This window comes from Falco naumanni, chromosome 8, assembly GCF_017639655.2.
Source record: "Falco naumanni isolate bFalNau1 chromosome 8, bFalNau1.pat, whole genome shotgun sequence".
Taxonomy (NCBI): Eukaryota; Metazoa; Chordata; class Aves; order Falconiformes; family Falconidae; genus Falco; species Falco naumanni.
This window is the reverse complement of record NC_054061.1, coordinates 57,729,667-57,750,333: the sequence shown is the minus strand read 5'-3', so window position 1 is coordinate 57,750,333 and position 20,667 is coordinate 57,729,667. Positions and strand designations below refer to the sequence as shown.

The 20,667-nt window shown below is 46.2% G+C and overlaps 1 protein-coding gene across 9 annotated transcripts in view; it reads left to right on the top strand.

Annotated features, from left to right (window-relative positions):
• The window catches only part of AGAP1 (ArfGAP with GTPase domain, ankyrin repeat and PH domain 1), a 382,555-nt gene that overhangs the window by 80,459 nt on the left and 281,429 nt on the right, over positions 1-20,667 (top strand). Inside the window, exon 1 of one of the 9 annotated variants that reach the window (XM_040603870.1) lies at positions 3,794-5,531. The exons of the other annotated variants lie outside the window; for them this stretch is intronic. Within the exon in view, the coding sequence (XP_040459804.1) occupies positions 4,082-5,531 (1,450 nt within the window). The 5' untranslated portion in view covers positions 3,794-4,081. Of the gene's footprint in view, positions 1-3,793; positions 5,532-20,667 lie in introns of those variants that run through there. 9 annotated transcript variants of the gene reach the window in all.

The following is a 20,667-nucleotide window of genomic DNA, read 5'->3' as shown; positions in this document are numbered from 1 at the left end:
ATTTGAGAATAAGAAAGAATTATCCAAGAGTCTTTTTGCAAAGGGTTGTTAGGAAAAGAAAATGCAAAGCCTATTTTACATCACTTTTAATGATGTAACATTTTTTTGCTTTATAAAGTCAGTACCAGGAATATTGGTTGCTTACAGTGAACTTGATTTACAGTTGTTGGAGAGTAATAATGCTTCTCCCAACATGGCTCATGTTGGGCAGTTGGCACTGTGTGGTGGCAGTTGGGTCAGCAGTGATGCGAAACTCAACTCAAGGATATCATTCAGGATGGGAATCGGTGAACGCAGGACTCCTGCACTTTTTCTGATCATCTTAGGTTTTGGTCATGTGTTTTTTTTGTTTTTTTTTAATCTGGAGTATTTAATTTGTGGCTTCCTTTTAGCAGTGCACAGTGTTTCACTACAGGCACAGCTGGTACTGCAGCACTGCAGATTTGAAGTAAAACAAGCTGTGTGAGGCAGAAGCCCATGTGAAGATTGCTTGAAGCTTTTTAAAGATGTATCTGAGACACCCGTGTTTCACTGTGTTGATTAAAACAAATGATTGGGTTTTGTTGCTGCAAATTGTGAGTCTCTAAATTATAGCAGAGTGCTTCTCCTGTGTGGAAAATGTTTATGCATTTTAAGTCGTCAGGCTGGGTTTTGCTAATTTGCTGGCAGTGTTGCAAGAAGAGCCAGCTTTCTGTGTGAAAAATAAAAATATATTCCATGTATTCAGAAGGCTTTACGTTGCCTCTAGAATGCACTTAGCTTTGGTTTTGTGGCTGATGAAGGTCCTCAGAGTAGTGTAGTTAGGTTTGACCTTGGCAGTAGGATGAAAAGTGGCAAATACGACCCTTCAAATGGCTACGTGGAATGGAGGATTTCCACGGTACTGCTTTTCAGTGTGAATATCTTGGAGGAACAATAAGACTATGTCATGCGAACATACTTTGGGGGTATTTCATGTGCTTGGCAGAAGGTAGTACAGCTTTTGAGTTAGGTGGGATAAATGAGGGGTACGTATGCTTGCCATCAGGTGCTGTCGGTGGACCTGGCACCTTGGAGAAGCCCTGTGTTTACTGTGCACGTGCGTCGTGCTCTCTGCTTCCAGCTGCCTGCAGAATGAAAGGTAACCGGGAGCTGCTGCCGAGGGCCCTTCAGGACACACGGCGTAGGCTTTATGCCAAATTACTTGTTTGGGTTGGCCGCCGTGGCTTCTGGCTGCGCTTGTCCCAGGGCCTGAGGGACTCCTCCTGTTCTGGGACCGGATCTGTGCTAATTGCGTGATAGGTGGAGCGGTGGGGCAGGAGGGGACGTGCTGGCGCTGCTCAGGCTGCCTGCATCCCAGCCCGGCGGAGGTGGGCGCAGCGAAGGGATGCTGCGCTTGGGCCACAGGCAGAATCCCTTCGGCTAAGGTGTTGCACAGGCCTCCCTGGTAATTTTGGAGCTCTTGCAGAATATTAAAGATGAAATCCCTCATTCTGTGTATTATGTCCCTGCTTTGAGATAGTAAACCGATGTTGCATGGCCAACGAACAACGGATTTCTTAAAGCTGGTGTAGTTTCTCTGGTGGTGGAGAGGGAGGAGAGGACCTGCAGGTGATGGCCTTCAGAGCTCAGCAGAGTCGATTGCCTTACAAGAAGCCTCATAGACCAGAAATCTTACCAAGAAGTTGCAGGGTGGTAAGATGCGATGAGTAGTCAGCGCGAGCTGATTTACTACCTGTAGAAGAGCTGTTGCAGCATCTCGGAGGGCTGATGGATGGAAGTGTTTCCACCACCGGTGGGACTGGTGTGGCACAGGGGCCGGGGCTGCGAGCCGGGCAGGAGGCGGGGGAGGGCTGTGGGATGGGGGGGTGCAGCGGGGAGGCCTGGAGGAATGTGCCGGCTATTTGTCTGCTCTTAAAAGTGGTTCCTCTGAACGGGTCTGTCATCCCGGGAGGATGAAAAATGGTTGATTCCACTCCGGGTACGAGCCTGCTGGCTGCGAGCGGCGCGCTGGAAAGCGCGGCCCGGATCCGGCTGGGGGATGCGAGCGGCAAGAGGCAGATGTCGGCGCTGCACCGGTTACACGGCTGGAGCCGCCGGGCTTTAACCGCTGGGCACTAGGTAAAGCGTGTGTCTTCTAAAATTACTATTCCTCCATTTTTCATTACCCCCATTTTTCATAACGAGGCCTTCCCCCCTTCAGAAATCCATATTGGAAGTGGCCTTTTAGATGTCAGAGAAATGGAAAAAATCTACTGCCCTTCCATGGTGGTGAGCAGGCATCTAGAAGGACCTGGAAACTCTTTTCAGGCTGGTCGTCAGCTGGTGTTGGGTTGTACTTAGGACAGTTTCTCTAGGGCTGGTCTTGATCAAGTGCCTACTGAAGGTATGTGTTCAAATCTATCCAGTGACGAATGGAGCAGAAATGAATAATAAATGTTAATTATTCAGTGTTAAAGACAACAGCATCTGTCATATCTGGAGAAGTGATTTAGATAAGTAAGTAATTCACTGTGTTCCAACTGGTAATCAATCTGCAGCATGTGCGGCAGGATCCCAGTATTACCAATAAACTGTTACATATAGTAGCTGGAACCCAGAGCATCCTTTAGTTTTGGGTGCATCTGGTGTGAGAGCACAACCTCCCACCTGGAAATGCTCCTGAGGGCAGGTCCTGCCCGGTTTGTGCCACATCTGTCTCGTGGTCTGGAAAGGTGGTGCTTGTTTGGGGAGCACACCCAAGCAGAAGCTTTTGTCTTCTGCTCTCTTCTGGCTGATTTTTGAATCCATCCTGGGAGTGAGTTGCCTTGATAGCTTTGGGGTTCTCTTCTGCTTGAGATACATTTTCACCTTCCTTCATTTTGAGGTGTTTACTGGTTTTGAACCTCGCTGGCTTTGGTGAAAGATGTTTGATTGTAGCCTTGAAAGGGACGTACAAGGCTGTTGAAGGTAGTTTTTGAAGCTTGACTTTTAAAAGCATATCATGCGTGGAATCCTAGAAACCTTCTTCCTAATACTGTTTAACTTCTGGTGTCTGCCATCGTGGCTGGCTTACCACTTTTTTTTTTTAGTGTGGGCATCTGTTGGTTGTTAATTACTTCAGCATTCCTGATCTGTACTGCTGCAGAATTGGCCAGCTGGGTGTGGAAGGAGCATGTATGACACTGCCTTCCAGTTTTGTGGAAGTGCCAGGTTCTGTTGGAACCAGTGGTTTTGAAGGGTGTGGTGGGTCAGGTTTTTTGCACAAGTAACCATAGGAGTAATGTGGCTTTTTACCTGTGCAAAGCATTACGGTTAAGAGATGTTTATTAAGGACAGTCACAGTTGTCACAGATGAAAAAATAAAGCAATTCTGGGTAGTTTAGACTCTTTGTTGTTAGGAAGGTGGTGTTGCCCTCGATTTGCCCTGCACCCAGGATGGGGGGGATGCACAGCGGGCTGAGCTTAGGTGGGGTTAAGTTCATGGGCAATGTGCGCCTTGCCCTTTCGTGGGCCTGGGTAAACCCTGGGACTCGGCAGCCGGCAAGGGCGAGGGGTAGCAGCATCCCCCCGCTGAGGAGGGTGGGTGCGGGAGAAGGAGAACTAGCGATGTGTGAGGGGCTTCCGGGTGGGCCCGCTGGCCTGCAGCGCCTGCCGCACCCCCCCCCCCCCCCCCCCCCCCCCCCCCCCCGAATCGTGCTCGCCGCTCCCTCCCGCTCCCGGCCGGGTGCTCCAGTCCGGCGCTTGGGGGAGCCCCGGCTGCGCGGCCGAGCGCTGCCCGCCCGCCCCGGCGCTGCGCCGCGCTGCCCGCCCAGGGGCGTGCGCCTGGGGCCGGGCGCTCCTGCACCCGCTGCGCTCCGCAACGGCGGCGTTTTCGTTTCCAAACGGGCCCCCTTCCAGCCCAGCCGGGGCGGCGGGCTGCCGCTGCCCGCCGCTCCGCTGTCCTGGGGACGGATACTGATCGGATTTACCCGGCGGAGGGGGAAAAAAAAAAGGGCGCAGGATCCGCAAACGTGCAGCCTCGCTGTAAACAATGAAATTGAAGGCTGCTGCTGCTCTAATCCCGTGAATACCGGACCCTGCTTCTGCCCAGCAATGCATTTTGGGATCCGCAGGAGGATGCATGCGGCTGCTGCATGGATTTAACTCGTCCCTCGACGTCTCCTCGGCGGGGGCCGGCAGGGCTGGATGGCGCTTCCATGGACGCCGGCCGCCGGCGGGGAGCGGTGCCGGAGCGGAGCCGCCGCTGAAGCGGGGGCTGCCTAACCCTGCAGCCGGGGGAGTCCCCGCGCGGTTTCTCTATTATTACTGTGGTTTGGTTTTTTTTTTTCATCGTTGTTACTGTTTTCGTTGGGTTGCAGCGGTTTGTGGTTCTGCATTTCGATTCGCGGCTCCAGCAACCCACATCTTCCCGACACCTCCATCTCCGGCGGCGGGCGCGCCGCGATGCCCGGGCTGGATGCTGCTGCCTGAAGCGGGGAGAGCAGCCGGCAGGGACATGTATCTTCTGGACAGCAGCGAGCCGCCGGCCGCCGCCTCCTCTCCGGAGAGGATGCAGCGAGGGACCCCCCAGCGGAAAACCGTGTACCGCATCTCCGTGACCATGGTGAAGAAGGAGCTGCTGGGGCCGGAGGGCGGCCATCCCGGCCCGGAGCGGCCCCGGCGCGGGGGGCGCCGGGCACCGGGCTCCTCCAGCCTCACCAGGGCCGGGCTGCTGCTGGTGGAGGAGGAGGAGGGCGAGGAGGAAGGCGAGGAGCGGGACCGAGTCCCCAGCCCCGGCGGCTTCCGCAACTTCAGGACCCTCAGCACCGGGCAGCTGGAGCTGGGCCGCCTCAAGGTGCCGCGGAGAGCGGGGCAGCCCGGCCCGGCCGAGCTGGCCCTGGGCGGCCCGCGGGGCGGCGGGGAGCCGGCGGCCGCCTGCGGCGGGGCCGGAGCCGCCGTCTGCCCCGGGGAGGAGGCCGGGGGGCCGGGGTCCCGGGGCCCGCCCGCAGGCCGCTGGGGCGAGGCGCCGCCGGCGGGGGAGCAGGGGCAGAGCCCCTGGCGGCAGCCGGGCCTGCTGCGGCGGAGCTTCAGCTTCAGGCACTGGCCCGGCGGCGGGGAGCTGCCGCGGGCGGCGGGCCGGGTGCGGCGGCACAGCAGCTCGGGCTGCCTCCCCGGGCCGCCGCCGGGCCGGGACGCCGGGGCGCGGGGCTCGCCGCCCGCCGCCGGGCCGCCCGAGAAGCGCAACACGCTGGACGTGGGCGAGGTGCTGAGCCAGGCGGACCCGCTCTCCCAGCTGGAGCGCTGGGAGCGGAGCAAGAGCAAGAACCGGACCCTGGATAACAGCGACCTGCAGCGGCTCTCGGAGCGGCTGGGGCGGGAGGGCCCCGCCGCCGCACACGAGCACCGGCTGCTGCGCTTCTTCAGCGGCATCTTCGCCCGCAAGGACAGCGCCGCTGCCCTCTTCGGCAGCCCCCACGGGCGGTCCCCCCGCAGCAGCTTCTCCAGGTCCAGGGCTTATTTCAGCAGCCTCAGGAGAGCCACCGTGGACATGCAGTCCAGCTCCGAGAGCATCAATGGGTCCCCCCACAAAGGTGCCCTTCCTTGTCTCACCCGAGGGGCTGGGCGGCGGGGGGTTGCTGCAGAGGTGTGCCTCGGTGGATGGGGGGCAGTGGGGTGCGAGGGCCCTTACACCTGAGGAGAGGGAGATGCTGCCCTGGGGTACCTGGTGGTTGCACCAGCAATGGGTATGGCAGGCTTGGAAGTGCATGGTAAGGGCATTGCCTGGCAGCTGTGAGGAGGGCAGGTGGGGCTATGTGCCTCCTGAACCAACAAGCTCTCTCTGGGTTGATTGATTTGTGCTCTGGAATGGCTGAGTGAGGCAAGTGCAGCTTGTTTAATTATGGAGTGGAAGCTGAACTCTAGTGCTGCTCTATATAGGTCACCGGGTGGCCCAGTGCTGCGCAGCGCTGGGGCTTTCCCCTTCTGGAAGGACTTTTGTAATTCTAGGGGTGGGTTATGGTGCTCAGACGCCTGCTGGCTTTGGACAAGTAGGTGGATGCTGATGTAAATACTTTGTCCATCATAAACCTCTTCTGTCACAAGAGAACTTAAACAGAGTGTGATGCTTTTAAAAAAACCCACAGCATAAACTCTGAAGTATGCTCTTTGAATTAGCTCGTATAGCTGTGTACAAATCTTTTTCTAGCCCAAGCGTTCCTAGTGCTAGATGGAAATCGGATTGGGAATTCTGGGGTTCCTGAATCCCTAGGATACAAGAAAAACTTGAAAATTAACCTTGTTGTGGGATGGAAGTCAAAAGCTGACTAGCTGCTTTCTGTAAGGACCTGAAAGGATCACAGTATCATTGGCTGGGACACGTTAAACCAGAAATGCTGGTTGCAGGGCTTCATTGCAAGATGGGGTGCTTTCTTCTTAGCTGCTTTTCAAATCCTTAATAGGTATCTGTGTTGAAACATTTAACTAGTAATTATAGTAGCCTTTGAGCTCTAAGTGCTTATAAAAGTGGCAAACGATCTGTAAGTTGCTGCTATTCTAAAAATACAATTCTTAATTAGAAAGATGAAGCTGTCTGTAAGGCGCAGGTTCGGCAGAGGATGGATGTCCTAGTTTTGCGCTGGAGTGGTTTATTGTGGGGAAGCGAGAGCTGGAGAGGGTTCGCGGTACTGCCAGCCCACTACAGATTCAGAAGTCCTGCTGCGAGTGGAGTATGCCTGGAGTTTGAGGCACAAGGAGCAAAGCCAAATATTTAGACCTAGTAACTGAGGATTGTAATATTTTATTGATGTAGAGACATTCATGTGGGCTTATAATAATCTTGACGGAAATTGTGGTCTGACCTTGGTTAAAGTTTGAGGTAACCACAACAGAGAGTTATTTCATACAACTATTTATGCCTGTCCTGTGCCAATATGCTGAAACTGTAATTCCATTTTAACAGCATACAGTCATATACATGGAGCACAGCCTGGGATAAGCTTTTCTGACGGTTTCAGTTAATCAGTAACTGCTGATATGCAGCATTAAGGCGTTCCAGAGAGGTTTTTTTTTTTCCTGTACGTGCTAGTGTTGAATTTTATCTGCTGCAAGTAAGCTTTGAGGCTTGTTTTCCAGAAGATGCGCCCTGGGACCAGCAATGTGGCTACAGGCTGGTCGCGGCATTGCAGGTTGGTGTTATGGGTTAGCAGGTAAGGTGTGCTCTGCCGCTTTCTCCTTTTTTCCTAGAGAAGTGTGATTTAGGCTTTTGCTATCAGGAAAAAAAAAATAATCTGCGCACTGTTTCAGCTCTTGCTTGTTGGTGTTCTTCCAACACAAGTTCAAACTAATTTGTATTTATTTTTTCCTATCAAACACTTCTTCCTAAGAAATAATGAGATACTACAATTAGCATGCCAAATGTGTTGTAGTACTTTAAGATTGCAACAAATGCTGTTCAGCCAAGACTCCTCTTTTGCTGCTTTTAGTGATGCAAAATTGATATGCTCCTTATGGATCCTATGCCTAGGTTTTGGAATAATCATGGAGACACAGGTGGAATCTTGATTTTAACGTGGGTTTTTTCCCCCTGTGTAACCAGTTGCAGAAAGAGTTGAAACTTGTCACCCTTGTACCATTGGCATTCTGTGTGTTTGGTGGTGTGCGTAAGTTATTCGACTTTGTACTTCCTATACGAGGCCTGCCTATGGTCTGTAGATAAAGTAGAAGCTTTAAAGAGTGTACCTCATTGGCATATTCAACTTGAAATAATCACCCAGGTGTTGCAACATCTGCTTGTATGATATTTCTTGAAAATCTGTTCCGAACTACCTTAGTTAATAATACTTTTGAACAAGCTGAAGTTACAAAACTTTCAAAGCAGAAGAGTAAAGGATTTTTACATGTGCGTATTATTTACGTTACTGGGTTTGACTTGCGCTCTGAAGTGGGTAAAGGTTGATTTTGGGGGGAATTACTCTTCATACTGTCAGCCCTAGCAACGGGGAGGCAAGGGATTCAAACACCTAATGCCAGCGAGGATCAACTACAGATCCAGGTCACTTAAGGGCTGATCAGATTTCTTTCCTACAAGTTAACTTATTTTAGAAGAAGAAAAGCTGAAGGTGCGGGTGGGGAAGATGAAGTGGCCTGTCTGCCAGCTGGAATGGTGCTTGTCTTTCAGATGTTCGTTGTCTCCACTTTTGTGAGGATTGCAACATGTTACTGTAATGTCTGGTAGACTACGGGGGTGATGTTAGCAAGCCTGTTTGTTCATGGCTAGCTTTGTGTTAAGAACATCTAAGTGCTTTTGTCCACTTCAAAATAATTGTCGTACAGTAGGCTGGTCCTGTGCTGATGCTGCTGTCCTAATATTGGAGTACTTCTTTCCATCGAAATATGAAATTATTAGTTTTGAAGTTCACTTATCCTTGGTTTTAATAGACTTATGTCATGGTATTCAACCTGTAAATTCATTTATTTGAAGTAATAAAATTCTATAGCTACCACCACTGCCCCCAAAGGGAAAAGAAGAAAAAGAGGAACTTCATAAACTTCAAGTCAGAGAAACAAGAGAAGCTATTTTTGCCTTGGAACTCTTTAGGAGAACTTGTCAAGGGAAATGTTCCTTATCTAAACTTTTTTTTCCCCTTGAAGTCTTCATGATTCTTTCATAAAGAGAGGAACTCTTTCTGCCCTGGAGGAAGAGGAGGATGGCTCTGGGGCAGCGGGGTTTTAATAGCAGCTTCTTTTTCAGTGGTTCTTGCTTGTTGCTTTTGTTGTGAGATAACTTTGTTTGAATAACCCCTCCTTAGGATATATCAAGCTGATTTGTGAATCAAAATTGTAGACTTTCAAAAGGAGTATCATTATAATATTATAAACTGCTCTTTTGAAGGTTTGTTTTTTTTCCCCCTGAGGTTTTAAAGGAGTTAGTTTTAAGCTCTTATCTCAAATTCTCTGTGGTTTACAGTCATGGGAAGTAGGGGGAAGCTGATGAGTGATCTCTGTTGGAGGCCTCCCATCTCTTCTCGCAAAGCTTGAGATAATTCTTATTAGTTGTGCCACCTCGTTTGCTGTCGTGGTATGGTCACTACTCTTCTACGCTGCTGGTATTTTCAGCAGCAGCCCAGTAAACTTTCTGTGTACTCATATGGGTGAGCAGGCAAAGCTCTGGAGCACACAAAATTTGGGCAATATAATGCAAATGTAGTGGAATTGAACCCATGCAGTTCTTTGTTCTGTAGCTGCAGGTTTTTGGTGCTGTGCTGGTATAAGCGTTGAGTTTTTTTTTCCTCACTGGAGAGTCCCTTTCCTTAATGGACTAATTCTGGGACTCTTCTAGCTGTTGCAGTTCTTGTGAGTGTTATGTACACATGAAAATAAAATCTAGCAGATAAATAGGTTAAGCATTGTTTAAGAGGGGTTTTTATTATTATTTATTGGTTAGGTCTTGTGTCAAGCAGAATGAATGCCAGCTGCGCTGATAGAGCCAGATGATTAAGAACTGAACTGGTATTAAGGTCACTGGCCGAATTAGAGAATGAGATGGATTAATGTTTGCACAATATTGAAGTGTATGCCAGATGCTAGCAGGCATGGTCTTTGTTTTTCTGTTGAAAATGAAAAGAAGTGTGGAATTTTAATGTTGCTCTATATTAAATCAACAGTTAAACGCCTAATGGCAGGAATGGGTAACTTTCTTGGGACGGATGGGTGAATACTTCTGTAGAAGTGTTGTGCAGGCATTCATCCCGGTTCCCTCACAAACTAAGCTCTGCAAATGAAATTCGCTTATTTCTTGTTTTGCCAGATGTCCACCGGTTGCTTTGTTTACTATTGTAGGTAACAATGTTGCATAGCTAACCAAAACAATTTGCAAAGGAAAAGAAACATTTAAAACATGATGTTTTGTTCCCTTTCTCCCAGTTACTTGCCTTGAATTTGAGGATGATCAGTGTGACAAGAAGGATAAGGTTACTCTGGAACTGCTTCCTAATCCTACTGAGTCTAGAGTTAATGACGGAGCATTTGCTTTTTCAGAAGCGGAGTAGCATGTGAGCTCTTTTCTGAGACCAGAGGAAGGGTTTAAGTTGCTCATAGTTGCATGGTGTGAGGAGGACTTCAAACGTTGCTGCTTCGGCCATTAGCAGCTCTTTACTGAATGTAACGGTCCTTTTGCCCTAGAAAATGGCATCACTTGTACCAGATGCTGAACCCTTACTCTCTTTAGTACTCAAGCAGCCAGAACTTTCAGTTGCTCCATTTGACAAATTATAATTTCCAAGCAGTATGTCACATGCTACTCGGTGTAAGCTCGTTAGTAGCGTCGCGTTCAGATCTTGCATTCTTAGATCACCGGCTGAAGAATCACTTGGGTGTATTTTGTATGAGCAGTTTGGCTCTTTTCTGCAGAGCAGAGCTGATTTTGATACTACTGTGCTGATGGCCACCGGTGGTTTAATAGTCATTGCCGAAGTACAACTATGCAGTTACCAAATGATTTGTGTAAGATGATAGCTGAAATAGCATGTAACTATGGTTTTCTTTGGCATGGTTATAACCTTAGAAATAGATATTTGGAGAGTGAGTGCAAATGTCTTTCAGATGCCTGCATATTCATTTTCACTTTGAGCTGTGTAGGATTAAAAAAAAAAAAAAGTCATTAATGCAGACTATTAATGTAATAGTGTTGCTTTTGATAATTGGTGTTAGAATTTCCCCTAGGCAACTGCAGTAAACACACAGTGAAAGGCGGTTTCTGCCAAAAAATACAGAATGGGTTTTTTCATGTGTGAGGGGAAAAAAAAAGTCAGTATATTGAACTTGAGAAACTATCATCTATCTTGTTCATGAAAAGCATCCAACATAAAGCTATTATCTTGATGGCAGTTTAAAATAGGGCGTTTGATGATTTTGATGTTTCAGACTGGTATATAATGACTGTTTGATAAATACTTCAGCTTTATTGACAGAATAGTACCAAATGTTTTGATAGAACAGGCGACAAATACCATCAAGATAATAAGCATACAGTGTCATGTAGCTTCCTACAGTTTTGTTGTTTTTTTTTTACTGATCACGGAAGACATTAGGGAAATTTAAATGGTGGGCTTTGTTATTTATTGAGGCTTTCTTTGGGGATAAGAAGGCAAGCAAGGCAGAGACTTGGCTTTCCATGCTGCAGCTGTAACAGCAGTAATTGGTTTGGAACGGGCAGGGACTTGGGGCAACATGTTTTTCATGAGGCTTAGTTTCTGCAAATAGTCTTGAAAATCTCGATGGGTCTCAATTTGAGGGAAAATTTGTGGAGTGGGTTCCCTTAAGTTGACATTTAACTTCAGGGGTAGTACTTGTTTTCAAATGTTTTGGGCTCTTTACTTTGAGGTTGCACAAACGAAGATGTAAAGGTCACTTGTCTAAAGTTATAACACAGAGTAAATTTCTAAGTGTATTAAGACATTACCGAAAGGTCTTTATGAGGACCCCCCATAGGACCTGGCCAGAATGTCAGATACAGTAATTGGGATTTATGAGGTAGGCACATCTGTATTTCCCGGTTGTAAATATTCTACTTGGGTGGTATACAAAGTCATATCTAATCACTATGGGAGATGTTATTTGTAAGTTACCCAAGACGCATTATTCGTAACTTTATTTTCACTAGCTAGTAGAGAGAGAAATATTAAATTAAATACAAAAAATACAGCAGTGTCAGTTCTAGTTAAATCAAACAGCTTTTATTTTTAGATGAGTTGATGTTGTACCTCGGCTCCTGAGTTTGGTGAAGTTAATTTCAGCCTTGGAGGTATTTGTAAGAAATAATCTGGAACGTTCTTTTGGAAGGATCCTCATGTTAGCAAAGGGTTCTTGTTTTTCACAGCACCCAGAATGCAGTGCAGTTGGAATGCCTGTGAGCTATGTTTCCATTTAGTGAGTGAAGCCCCATAGCAGATCTTTCCTTCTTGGAGGCGTTAGATGCTGGTGTTTTGCATCTTCGATATGAAGGGGAGCTCAAATACTGTGCTGACTGCTGCCAGCTCCTGGCACTTCCAAGTTATTTATAATACCTCCTTATTTGTTTGCATATATTTGTCAGTCAGCTTGTCTGGCTGGTTTGATAGAGAATCTGGGTTCCTAAAAATACCATTGTGTTTTCTCGCATTGGATGTAGTATGTGTGTATATACGCATTATGTCTGTACATGTATGTACTTGGGGTGGTTTCTGAGAAGAGGGTTCCATAACACCGGTGCAATGTTTTTTGCCTTATTTCCATGCAAACAGTTGCTTAATGGCAGTGCTTATGTATTAAATGTAAGAGAAAAAGCTTTTCATAAGTGAATGCTAATCCACTTAGTGCAGCTCTCTTTGTAGGGATATGTAATGCGTCTATCAAGATGCACCCACTCCTTAATTTCTCTGCTGCTTTCTGTGGGTGCATGTGTTATTTGGGTCTTAAGAGCATGATGTTTCATCTTTGTCTTGATGTGAAATTATGGAGTTACTGCTCATTCTCACTCACTACTAAGTGGCACGTCTGATTTTAGATGAAACCCTGAAAATGGGTGGCCCTTAGCACCGCTGCTGTTGCTATTATGGAGCATTCTTGCAGAGATGATGGTCTCCCTGTAGCTCCCCAAAACCAAAGCCTTCTTTGGGATGAGCGTCAGAATTACATACCTCCTGAAACATCTCCTGCTCTTCTAGGGCTGTTACTGCGTTTGTATCGGGGGTAGACTGCCTGGGAAACTGGGATGTTGACCTAACTGTTCCTTATGCAACATCCTAATTCAGAAGCTCTTCTGTTCAGCGATACAGAAATATTTATGTTGGCAAGGCAACAGCCTGTCTGTCTTGATCTCTGTGTCCTGCAGGGGAAAATCCTATCTTGTGCTCATGGAGGACACAAGGTTTAACTTCTCTGTAGTTTCAATTATTAAAGCTGTTAAAATTGAACATGCATTGTTCTTCACAGCTTTCAGGGCGTTGTGCTCAGGACTTGGAGAGAAATTTTTTTTTTTTTTCCCCTAACCTGACTTGAGTTTAAAATCAATTCTGCCACATCCTCAGCTGCAGATTGTTGATTTCCTTGCTCAGGGTGCTCTTCCTCACCCTCCAGTATGGCAGATATTTACTGGCTGTGACTGGTATCCCTTTCACTGTGTATATCCTCTTGTCCCCTGCTCTTTGTCTGTTGTAGCTCCGTTAAAGTACTTTGTTACAATTCTTGCCTTAATGTTTATTTTTTGGTTTACTTCTAGTTCTCTTTCTAGTCCTTTGTAGAGAACCTTGTTGCCCCAAGTGTTGTATAGTAGAAAACACATACAAGTAACTTTTTTCCAGCCCATCCATGATTTTACACACTGACTCCCATCTTTAGTCCATGAAGATGAAGGTGTTGTTTTTCACTAAATAGCCAAAAGAACCAAAGTCTTGCTCCCTAATGACAGTGCTCAGGTGGGAGACATGCACCTGCCAGTCTTAAATTTTCCTGTGAAGGGACAGTAGGTTGTTCTGCCTGTTTCTGGAGTTGGCTGCAGACTTCTGTGACTCCAGATGCTGGGCAACAGAATCTCAATATGAATGTGTTCCCTGTTGGTAAAGTTATTCTGCGTTAACTTTTTGATTAGAGTCAATTTGAAGCTAAACTAAGCAACTCCCATTTGTTTTCAAACAGGTATGATTTTACGTATTGTCAGGGGACCCATTAGATGTGTGTAATACGCTTCGTAACGCGTGTGGTAAGCGTGTGTTGGTGGTGCCATGGAGAGCGAGTAGAATTACGAGCATGTCACCTTCCGTAGGTAAACCTTCCTTGAACTATTCGCATGGCTTTGCTAGCCTCTTAAACTTTGCCTTTCCCATCTTCAAAAAGTCATACCAGTGAGCTGCCAGTTTTGTATCAACAAGTTACATGTTCTTAAAACTGAACCTCTGCCTGTTCAGTGTCTGGTGCTACTTTGTAAATGGGGATTGCTCTTTGCTGTGGCAAGCTTTAGTTGAAGGCAAAGGTGGACCTTACTTTATTTAGGAGGCCTTCAGGAGATACTTGAAATACTGGGTCAAATGCCTGATGCTGTGGTGGTATGTACTCACACCAATGCTTTAAGAACCTGTGAATTCGATTCATAGTTTGACATCCAATGGTCCTGTTTTTCTGCTGAGGTACCTCAGTCAAGTGTGTTTTCAAGTGAAATTTTTTTCAAACTATTACTTTGTGTGGTTGGTTACTTCACAGCAGTAACATCCATTAATTTTGTTTTATTGTTATAAAGGGTGCTTGGTTCCATGGCCTCAGTATGCATTGCATGTTGACTGCCAGTTTCGTAGTATGAAAGATGTCCTTGCTTGTTAAATTTATTAATGAAAAGTTAGTTTTAATAAGGAGAAGCTAATACCTATCCTCGCAAGAACGTGTTATTTTTGATGTTGTCATGCTGGTGATGAAGCTCTTCAGAGTTACAGCATCGTGTTGGCCAGGCTTTTGTGGTATTTGAGAGTTAACATGAGGGGCACAGCGCTAGAGGAGTTTTCATTTCCATGTGGAGTTGTGCGTGGCAGGATTGCTTCCCAAGTGTCAAAGGAGGAAAGCAACACTAAAAAGACCCTTTCTGAAGAAAGCAATGGTTAAAAGTACATGGGAGTGAAGGGCTTCTTTCAGCTCACGTTTGCAGCATTGCAGCGGAGTGCTGTCTGTGTTCAGGTGTGACTGTGCCTGGTGGCTGTCAAAGGTGGTCGTGGCTATTCGTACCCACTTTCCAAAAACCAAATCAGTGACACACCTCGTCGGTTTGGGTACTGGTGAGAAAGCAGCTGGGAAACGTGCAACGTGGTTCGCTTTCGATGCTGTTCACATGGTCTGTATTAATGCAGGGAAACTGTGCAACACGGAAACTGTCGTGCAACAAGAGTGATGCTGGCTCTTCACCGTGCTTGAGACTTGAGGCTTTCTTGTTGGTGGCAGCCACTGCCTGTAGGTCTCAAGGCATGGAGTGACCTGGGCGTTAGCTAAATGCCATTGTGTGTGAGCAATTCTGGGTAAAATAGCATTTATTCTTGTATGCAATTCTAATCTCTCAAAGATTTGCGAGCTTGTCTTATGTCTAAGAAATTCTTAGGTTTTTGTAAGTTAGCTGAAAAGTCAACGCTTAGTGCAGATGATGGTGTTTGAGGTTATAGCGTTGCTGTGAATGAAGAGATGCACTTCACGTTCTGGGTCAGGTGGGGATGGAGACCTCTGCGAGGGGATGTGAAGTTCTCTGAAGAAATTCTTGATTTTTTTTTTTTTAGTTTAGATATCTGCAAAGCTTCCTGGGTGACTCAAGGTGAAGTCGTTATGAAGTTGTTTGAAAATGATAGGCTATGAAAAGAGTAGGTTGAGATCAGATAAGAGAGGTCTATGTTTGGCGCCTTGACTGTGTGTGGAGATGTGTAAGCAGGCTTGGTTAATGCTGCATGTATGTACCATAGGCATGGAAGGACTGTGAGTATGTGTTAACTGCATTGAAAAACGTGGTTGTGGGAATCCTGCCTCTTTTTTTCCCCTTCTTATCTCCTGGTCTTGTGAACATAATGGGTGGAGAGTGAAAAGCAAAATCATGTAGTTGGTTTGCTTTATATTCAGATTTAAGCGTTCCTGAGATTATTAGTGCCTTTTAATATTACCACCCGCTTTACCTCTTCAGTCAGGCACCTTGGGTTTGTGGGAGCTCTGCAGCAGCTGAGACATACGTGTGCCTTCTGATTCCTCTGTACAAGTGAACTACCTGCTAATGCAGTTCATCTTCAGCCCTTTGAACTGGCTCTATTTTTATGCTGAAGCAGGGAGGAGGCTTCCTAAGTAGAAACTGATCACAGGGCACGGCAGTCATCTTAAAGCTTGTTACTCTAACGGTCACCTTCCTCCAGTAAACAGAACTGATACAACGGAAGAACTTTTTCTGAAGAGCATTTGGAGACACTCCCGAATTTAAATAAAATAAAAAAGAATAAATCGTTGTTGTGGAATCTAAATGTTTTACAGTTCAGTTGTGCCTGTAAGATGAAAGCACAATGGCTGCTGTTTTATAATGGTGGTGTAAAATGATATAGTTTCTAGTCTGACAGGTGGTGTCACTCAATTTAACTATGGTTTAGATATCAGAGGTCCTGGACAGACATGCTATTTTCTCTTGTAAGGTGATTGTGCTGTGTTGCCTTGTCCTCAGTTCTGCGTATTTCTGCTGTGATTGCCAAGTTACACTTCAGTGGTTAAGCTAAAATAAAGAGGAGATGTTGTTATTAGTTCTCTCAGTCTGTGTAAGAGCAGTTTTTAACCCAAAAATGCCCTACTCAGTCTTGTAGCTTACTAGAAGAAACAAATAATCATACCTTCAAGGACAGATTAAAGTACAGGTCTGTTTTTCTCATTCAGCAGTAGCTACGTTTCATAAGGAGTCATCTTTCAAATAGATGCTTCTTGCTGTGCATAGATGTTTTGATAGATGCTTCTTCACCGGAAGCATTCTCGATCCAGGTCCTCCTGGGGTAGATGAGCGGGATGCCAGTACCACTCATAATTTTTTCCAAGACTCCTCTGCCTAAGTCTCTGATATTTTTAGTATCTGCACTAGATCCTTTGTTTCAGGAAGAGAAACTTTCTGTTGGAGGGATTTTAGCAGAGCTGTCTATGGATGGTTTTCATCTGATGCATTTGAAACCCACCCTGATTTGGGTGCAGTGAAATACCAATGCTTGATTTGGAGGGACCTTTTTGTCCCTTCTGAATCAAGTCTGAAGGTCTGCAAGGAGTGAGGAACTATTGATGATGTTTACCTGGAGACTGGAAAGCCTATTAGTTCTGTTCATTAGCCCTTTTCCCTTTTCTTCCACTTGCCTGCTGCAGAAACTCATTCCCAGCCCAGTTCCTTAACAGGTTCATCCCTGTTGGTGGCAGGAAGAAGGTGATGATGCTGCTGAGCCAGGTGATGCAACTGTCTGTGTTGCAGTGTCTTGTCTCTGATTCACACAACCACTGGAACATCTGCAGAATGAATATGATTGCTCCTGGCAGTCCTGAGGGCTCCAGGCAGTACGTGAGAACATCTGGGAAGTAGGACTTAGCTGGCAATAGTTTGGTAGGGGAAACAGAAACCGGCTTTTAAAAGCAGAGAACTCCAGAGTGAAGAGGGATTTAGTTGCCACGTTAATTACAGTTTTGCTTTGGGTAACTGTGTTAAGTGATACTATGTTAACTCCTCCCCTGATTATGTACCTTTTCCCACAAAAACTGAGATTCGGTTGTGCTTGTGGGTTATGGACTTCTAGTCATATATATTGGTATTCAATGTAAGCACACTGTATCATTCAAACTTAGCAGTGAAATCTCTGTAGATCCTTAATGTGTGTGTGGGAACATTGTAGGCTTTCCCCTAGGAATCCCTCTATTCAGGTGACTTAGAAAAGAAATGGGCACGCTGAAGGAAATTGTTCTTAGAGTCACTGCTGGAAGTTATGTTGGCGGAGGAGTAGGCAGTGTGCATCCAGGTCTCTGCAGTTACCCCCATCCCTTCTTTCCTTCTAGGAGAGCTGGGATGAAGCTCCTCGTTCTTTGTACTTACAGAGCATGTTCCTGTCACAGCTTGCCTTAACCTCTACCCTTGCAAAGTATGTAAGGAATTGGCTGATAACAAATCCTTTTCCATCCCCAAATAAAGAAGAAATGGAGTGTGATGGGAGCATGCATGCTAGTTCGTATTTTTAGGGCCCCCAGGCTGAGACATCAACTGTAGTCATGTTGGCCATATATAGCGTGGATAAAGTGTGAAGGGGACACGCCACCTATTCTGTGTGAAAGTACTGCTGATGAAACCAGCTTACCTTGGGAGCTTGACAGCATTTAGTGGTGGGTGATGGAGCTGGTTGCTGTGTACTGTTAACTTACCAAATGTGTGTAACCCTGTTCCCACAAGCATAGGATTTTAATATATCTCCCTTTAGTTCTAGTTTTCTTCAAAGCCAGTGTCCTGTCTCAAAATACTGCGTTGCTTGCGTGGTTCTGCTGCAGGTGTTTTGCTGGTATGGTATCTTCTGAGCAGTGTGTGTGTTTACTCAGTGTTGGCTTTTCCAGCCCTATCTGCTGTCATGTCTGCATACAGTCTCCTTTGCCAGCCCGCTCACGCGGCTGCTACTGATGCAGTAGGAGGAAGAAAAAGAGGAATTTAACTGTTCCCTCACTCGGTCTGCAGGAGAGCGAGCTGTGTTACCCAGAAAAACTTGAGAGAATTTTGCAAAATTATTCAGCACAGGAAATTCCCAGTACCACTGTTTTTGCATGGTGCGTGCACTCCATTACAGCAGGGTTACACAGTTCAAACTCCAAGTAGAAAGTTCATTTCTTTTTGGACCTGATCTGAGTTCCTTTCTTGCAGAATAATCCCAGGAATGTGTCACTGCAGGCATCACAAACACTGCTGGCCTTTTCTGTTTACATGTGCTGTCCCTTGGCCTCCACCGTGGTACCAGCGTGACAGAACTGCTCTGGCAACGCCACCGGTCCTCGGGGGAGGATGCTGGAAGTGCTTGCTGCAGAAATGTGTAGTAAAAACGGAACAGAAATCACAGCGAAACCATAAAGAAAGTTTGGGTTGGTTTTTTTTTTTCCTGTAAACGTTAATAAAAATGGCATTTATATTTTTTGGCAGTCATTCGTGGGGCTACCTTTAATAAATACTTGACTATCAAGCCGTGAGTACTGGATGAGAGCTCAAGGAGCTTTGTGTAACTTTTAACAGAGTGCTTCCCTGATGTACCAAGGCTACACCTGTGCTCAGACCACTACAGTTTAACTGGTCTTGTCAGCTCTTGCACCTTTGGCAGCCAGCCTCAGTGGAGTGTTTTGGTTTTTTTTAAATTCCTTTTTTTCATGGCTTGGCATTATTCAGGGATGTTGCATATGATCTATTTACATATATATTTTATCAAATAATTTTATATAATATATGAATATTTATAAAAAACCTAAGTCAGGCTGAATTGTCTTCATTTCAGGTACGCTTCTGGCATATTTAATAATTTTATGGCTGTGTCTAGGCTAGTGAGCTGTCTGGTATGAGTTTGGAGTCAGGCCGTGCACTGTTTTCCTCCACTCCTGTGTGCTTTCCTTCTGGGCTTGGGAGGCAGGGAGGGAGGTTGCGAGTTATAAAAGCACTTTTGTTGAACTCCAAGTCGTGAAATCACTTAAAATCTGTTTTACCACCTTTATTTCTTCTTGTTTGCTTAGTAGAGAATGTACACCCAAGAGGCCAAACCTAGGAAAATATGATTGTGGAACCAATAAAATTAGCTGAAGATTCATGGGTGTTGAAATAAGCAGTCTTCTAGCACTCTCATTTTTTTTTTTCATGTTGATGTCCTGTTTTTTCCAGCATGTGACTTGAGCTTAAAACCTTGAGCCACAAAGTGGTTGTGAGACTTTTTTTTTGTTTGTTTTGTTGGGGGGTTTAGATTCGTTTATGTTGTTTGGTTATGTTTGGTTTGGGTTTTTTTTGCTTTGGGTTTGGTTTCTTGTTTGTTGGGGTTTTAGTGCTTCTATCAGAGATGCTGGCAACATTTTTGAGGAGTGTCTCTGGGCTGCTACATTAAGTGGAGACAATTGGTGTAAATGCAGTTTGAATTACAGCATGGCTTTTGCAGTCTTTGTTTCTGGTCACCTGAATCTTCAGAATGAGTGTATTATTTAATTTCTATAGGAGGTTTTAGAGCTAGAAACGAAGGCTGTTTAATTTTGTATAAAGTGAGAGATTATTTAAACATGGGATATGCTTGGAGAATTGCAGAAACTGGTTTCTGAACCTGCAGGAGGTTGGCAGCCCAGTCGGGGTCTTCTCATTGACACCTCGGGCATCGGACTGGAGTTGTACGGATGCGTTCAGCATATTCTAGCCCTGCTATTAGGGCAGCATACGTGAAGAATGAAACACAAAGTTCAAGTTTTCGGTACACTCTTGTGCTGTTGGTAGCTTTTGTCCCCGGGCATGTTATAAATCAATTCTGAAAATAATTTGGAAATTACTGAAAAGAACTTGAACAGCCTTTGAATTGCTGCAAGGAGAAAACATCCTGTGCTGAAGGAGCCTTGAAAGAACGGCATCGTGTTTCTCCTTTATTGTTGATTTTACGTTTGGGGGGGAGTTAGGGGATTTTTTGTGGTTTGGAGTAGCTCGACTCAGGTTTAGGGATTGCTCTTTTGATAAAGGCTGTGTTTTAACATAGCTTGAGGGGCTCAGTCTCCCTATGGTTTTTGGCATGGGTGTTCAGGCTTTTTTACTGTAGTGTTGTGGCATGTTTAATGTGAACGCTTGTCTGTAATGCCAGTAGAGCATAAAATCACAGAATGGTTTGGGCTGGAAGGGGCCTTGAAGATGACCTAGTCCCACCCCCCCACCACGGGCAGGGCCACCTTCCACCAGCCCAGGCTGCTCCCAGCCCCATCCAGCCTGGCCTTGAACACTGCCAGGGATGGGGCAGCCACAGCTGCTCTGGGCAGCCTGGGCCAGCGTCTCACCACTCTCACAGCAAAGAATTCCTTCCTAATAGCTAATCTAGATCTGCCCTCTCTCAGTTTAAAGCCGTTGCCCCTTGCCCTATCATACATGTCCTTGTAAAAAGTGCCTCTTCAGCTTTCTGGTACCAGTTTTCCAGCTTTCCAGTATCCTTCAGGCCCTGGCAGGCTGCCGTAAGGTCTCCCCGGAGC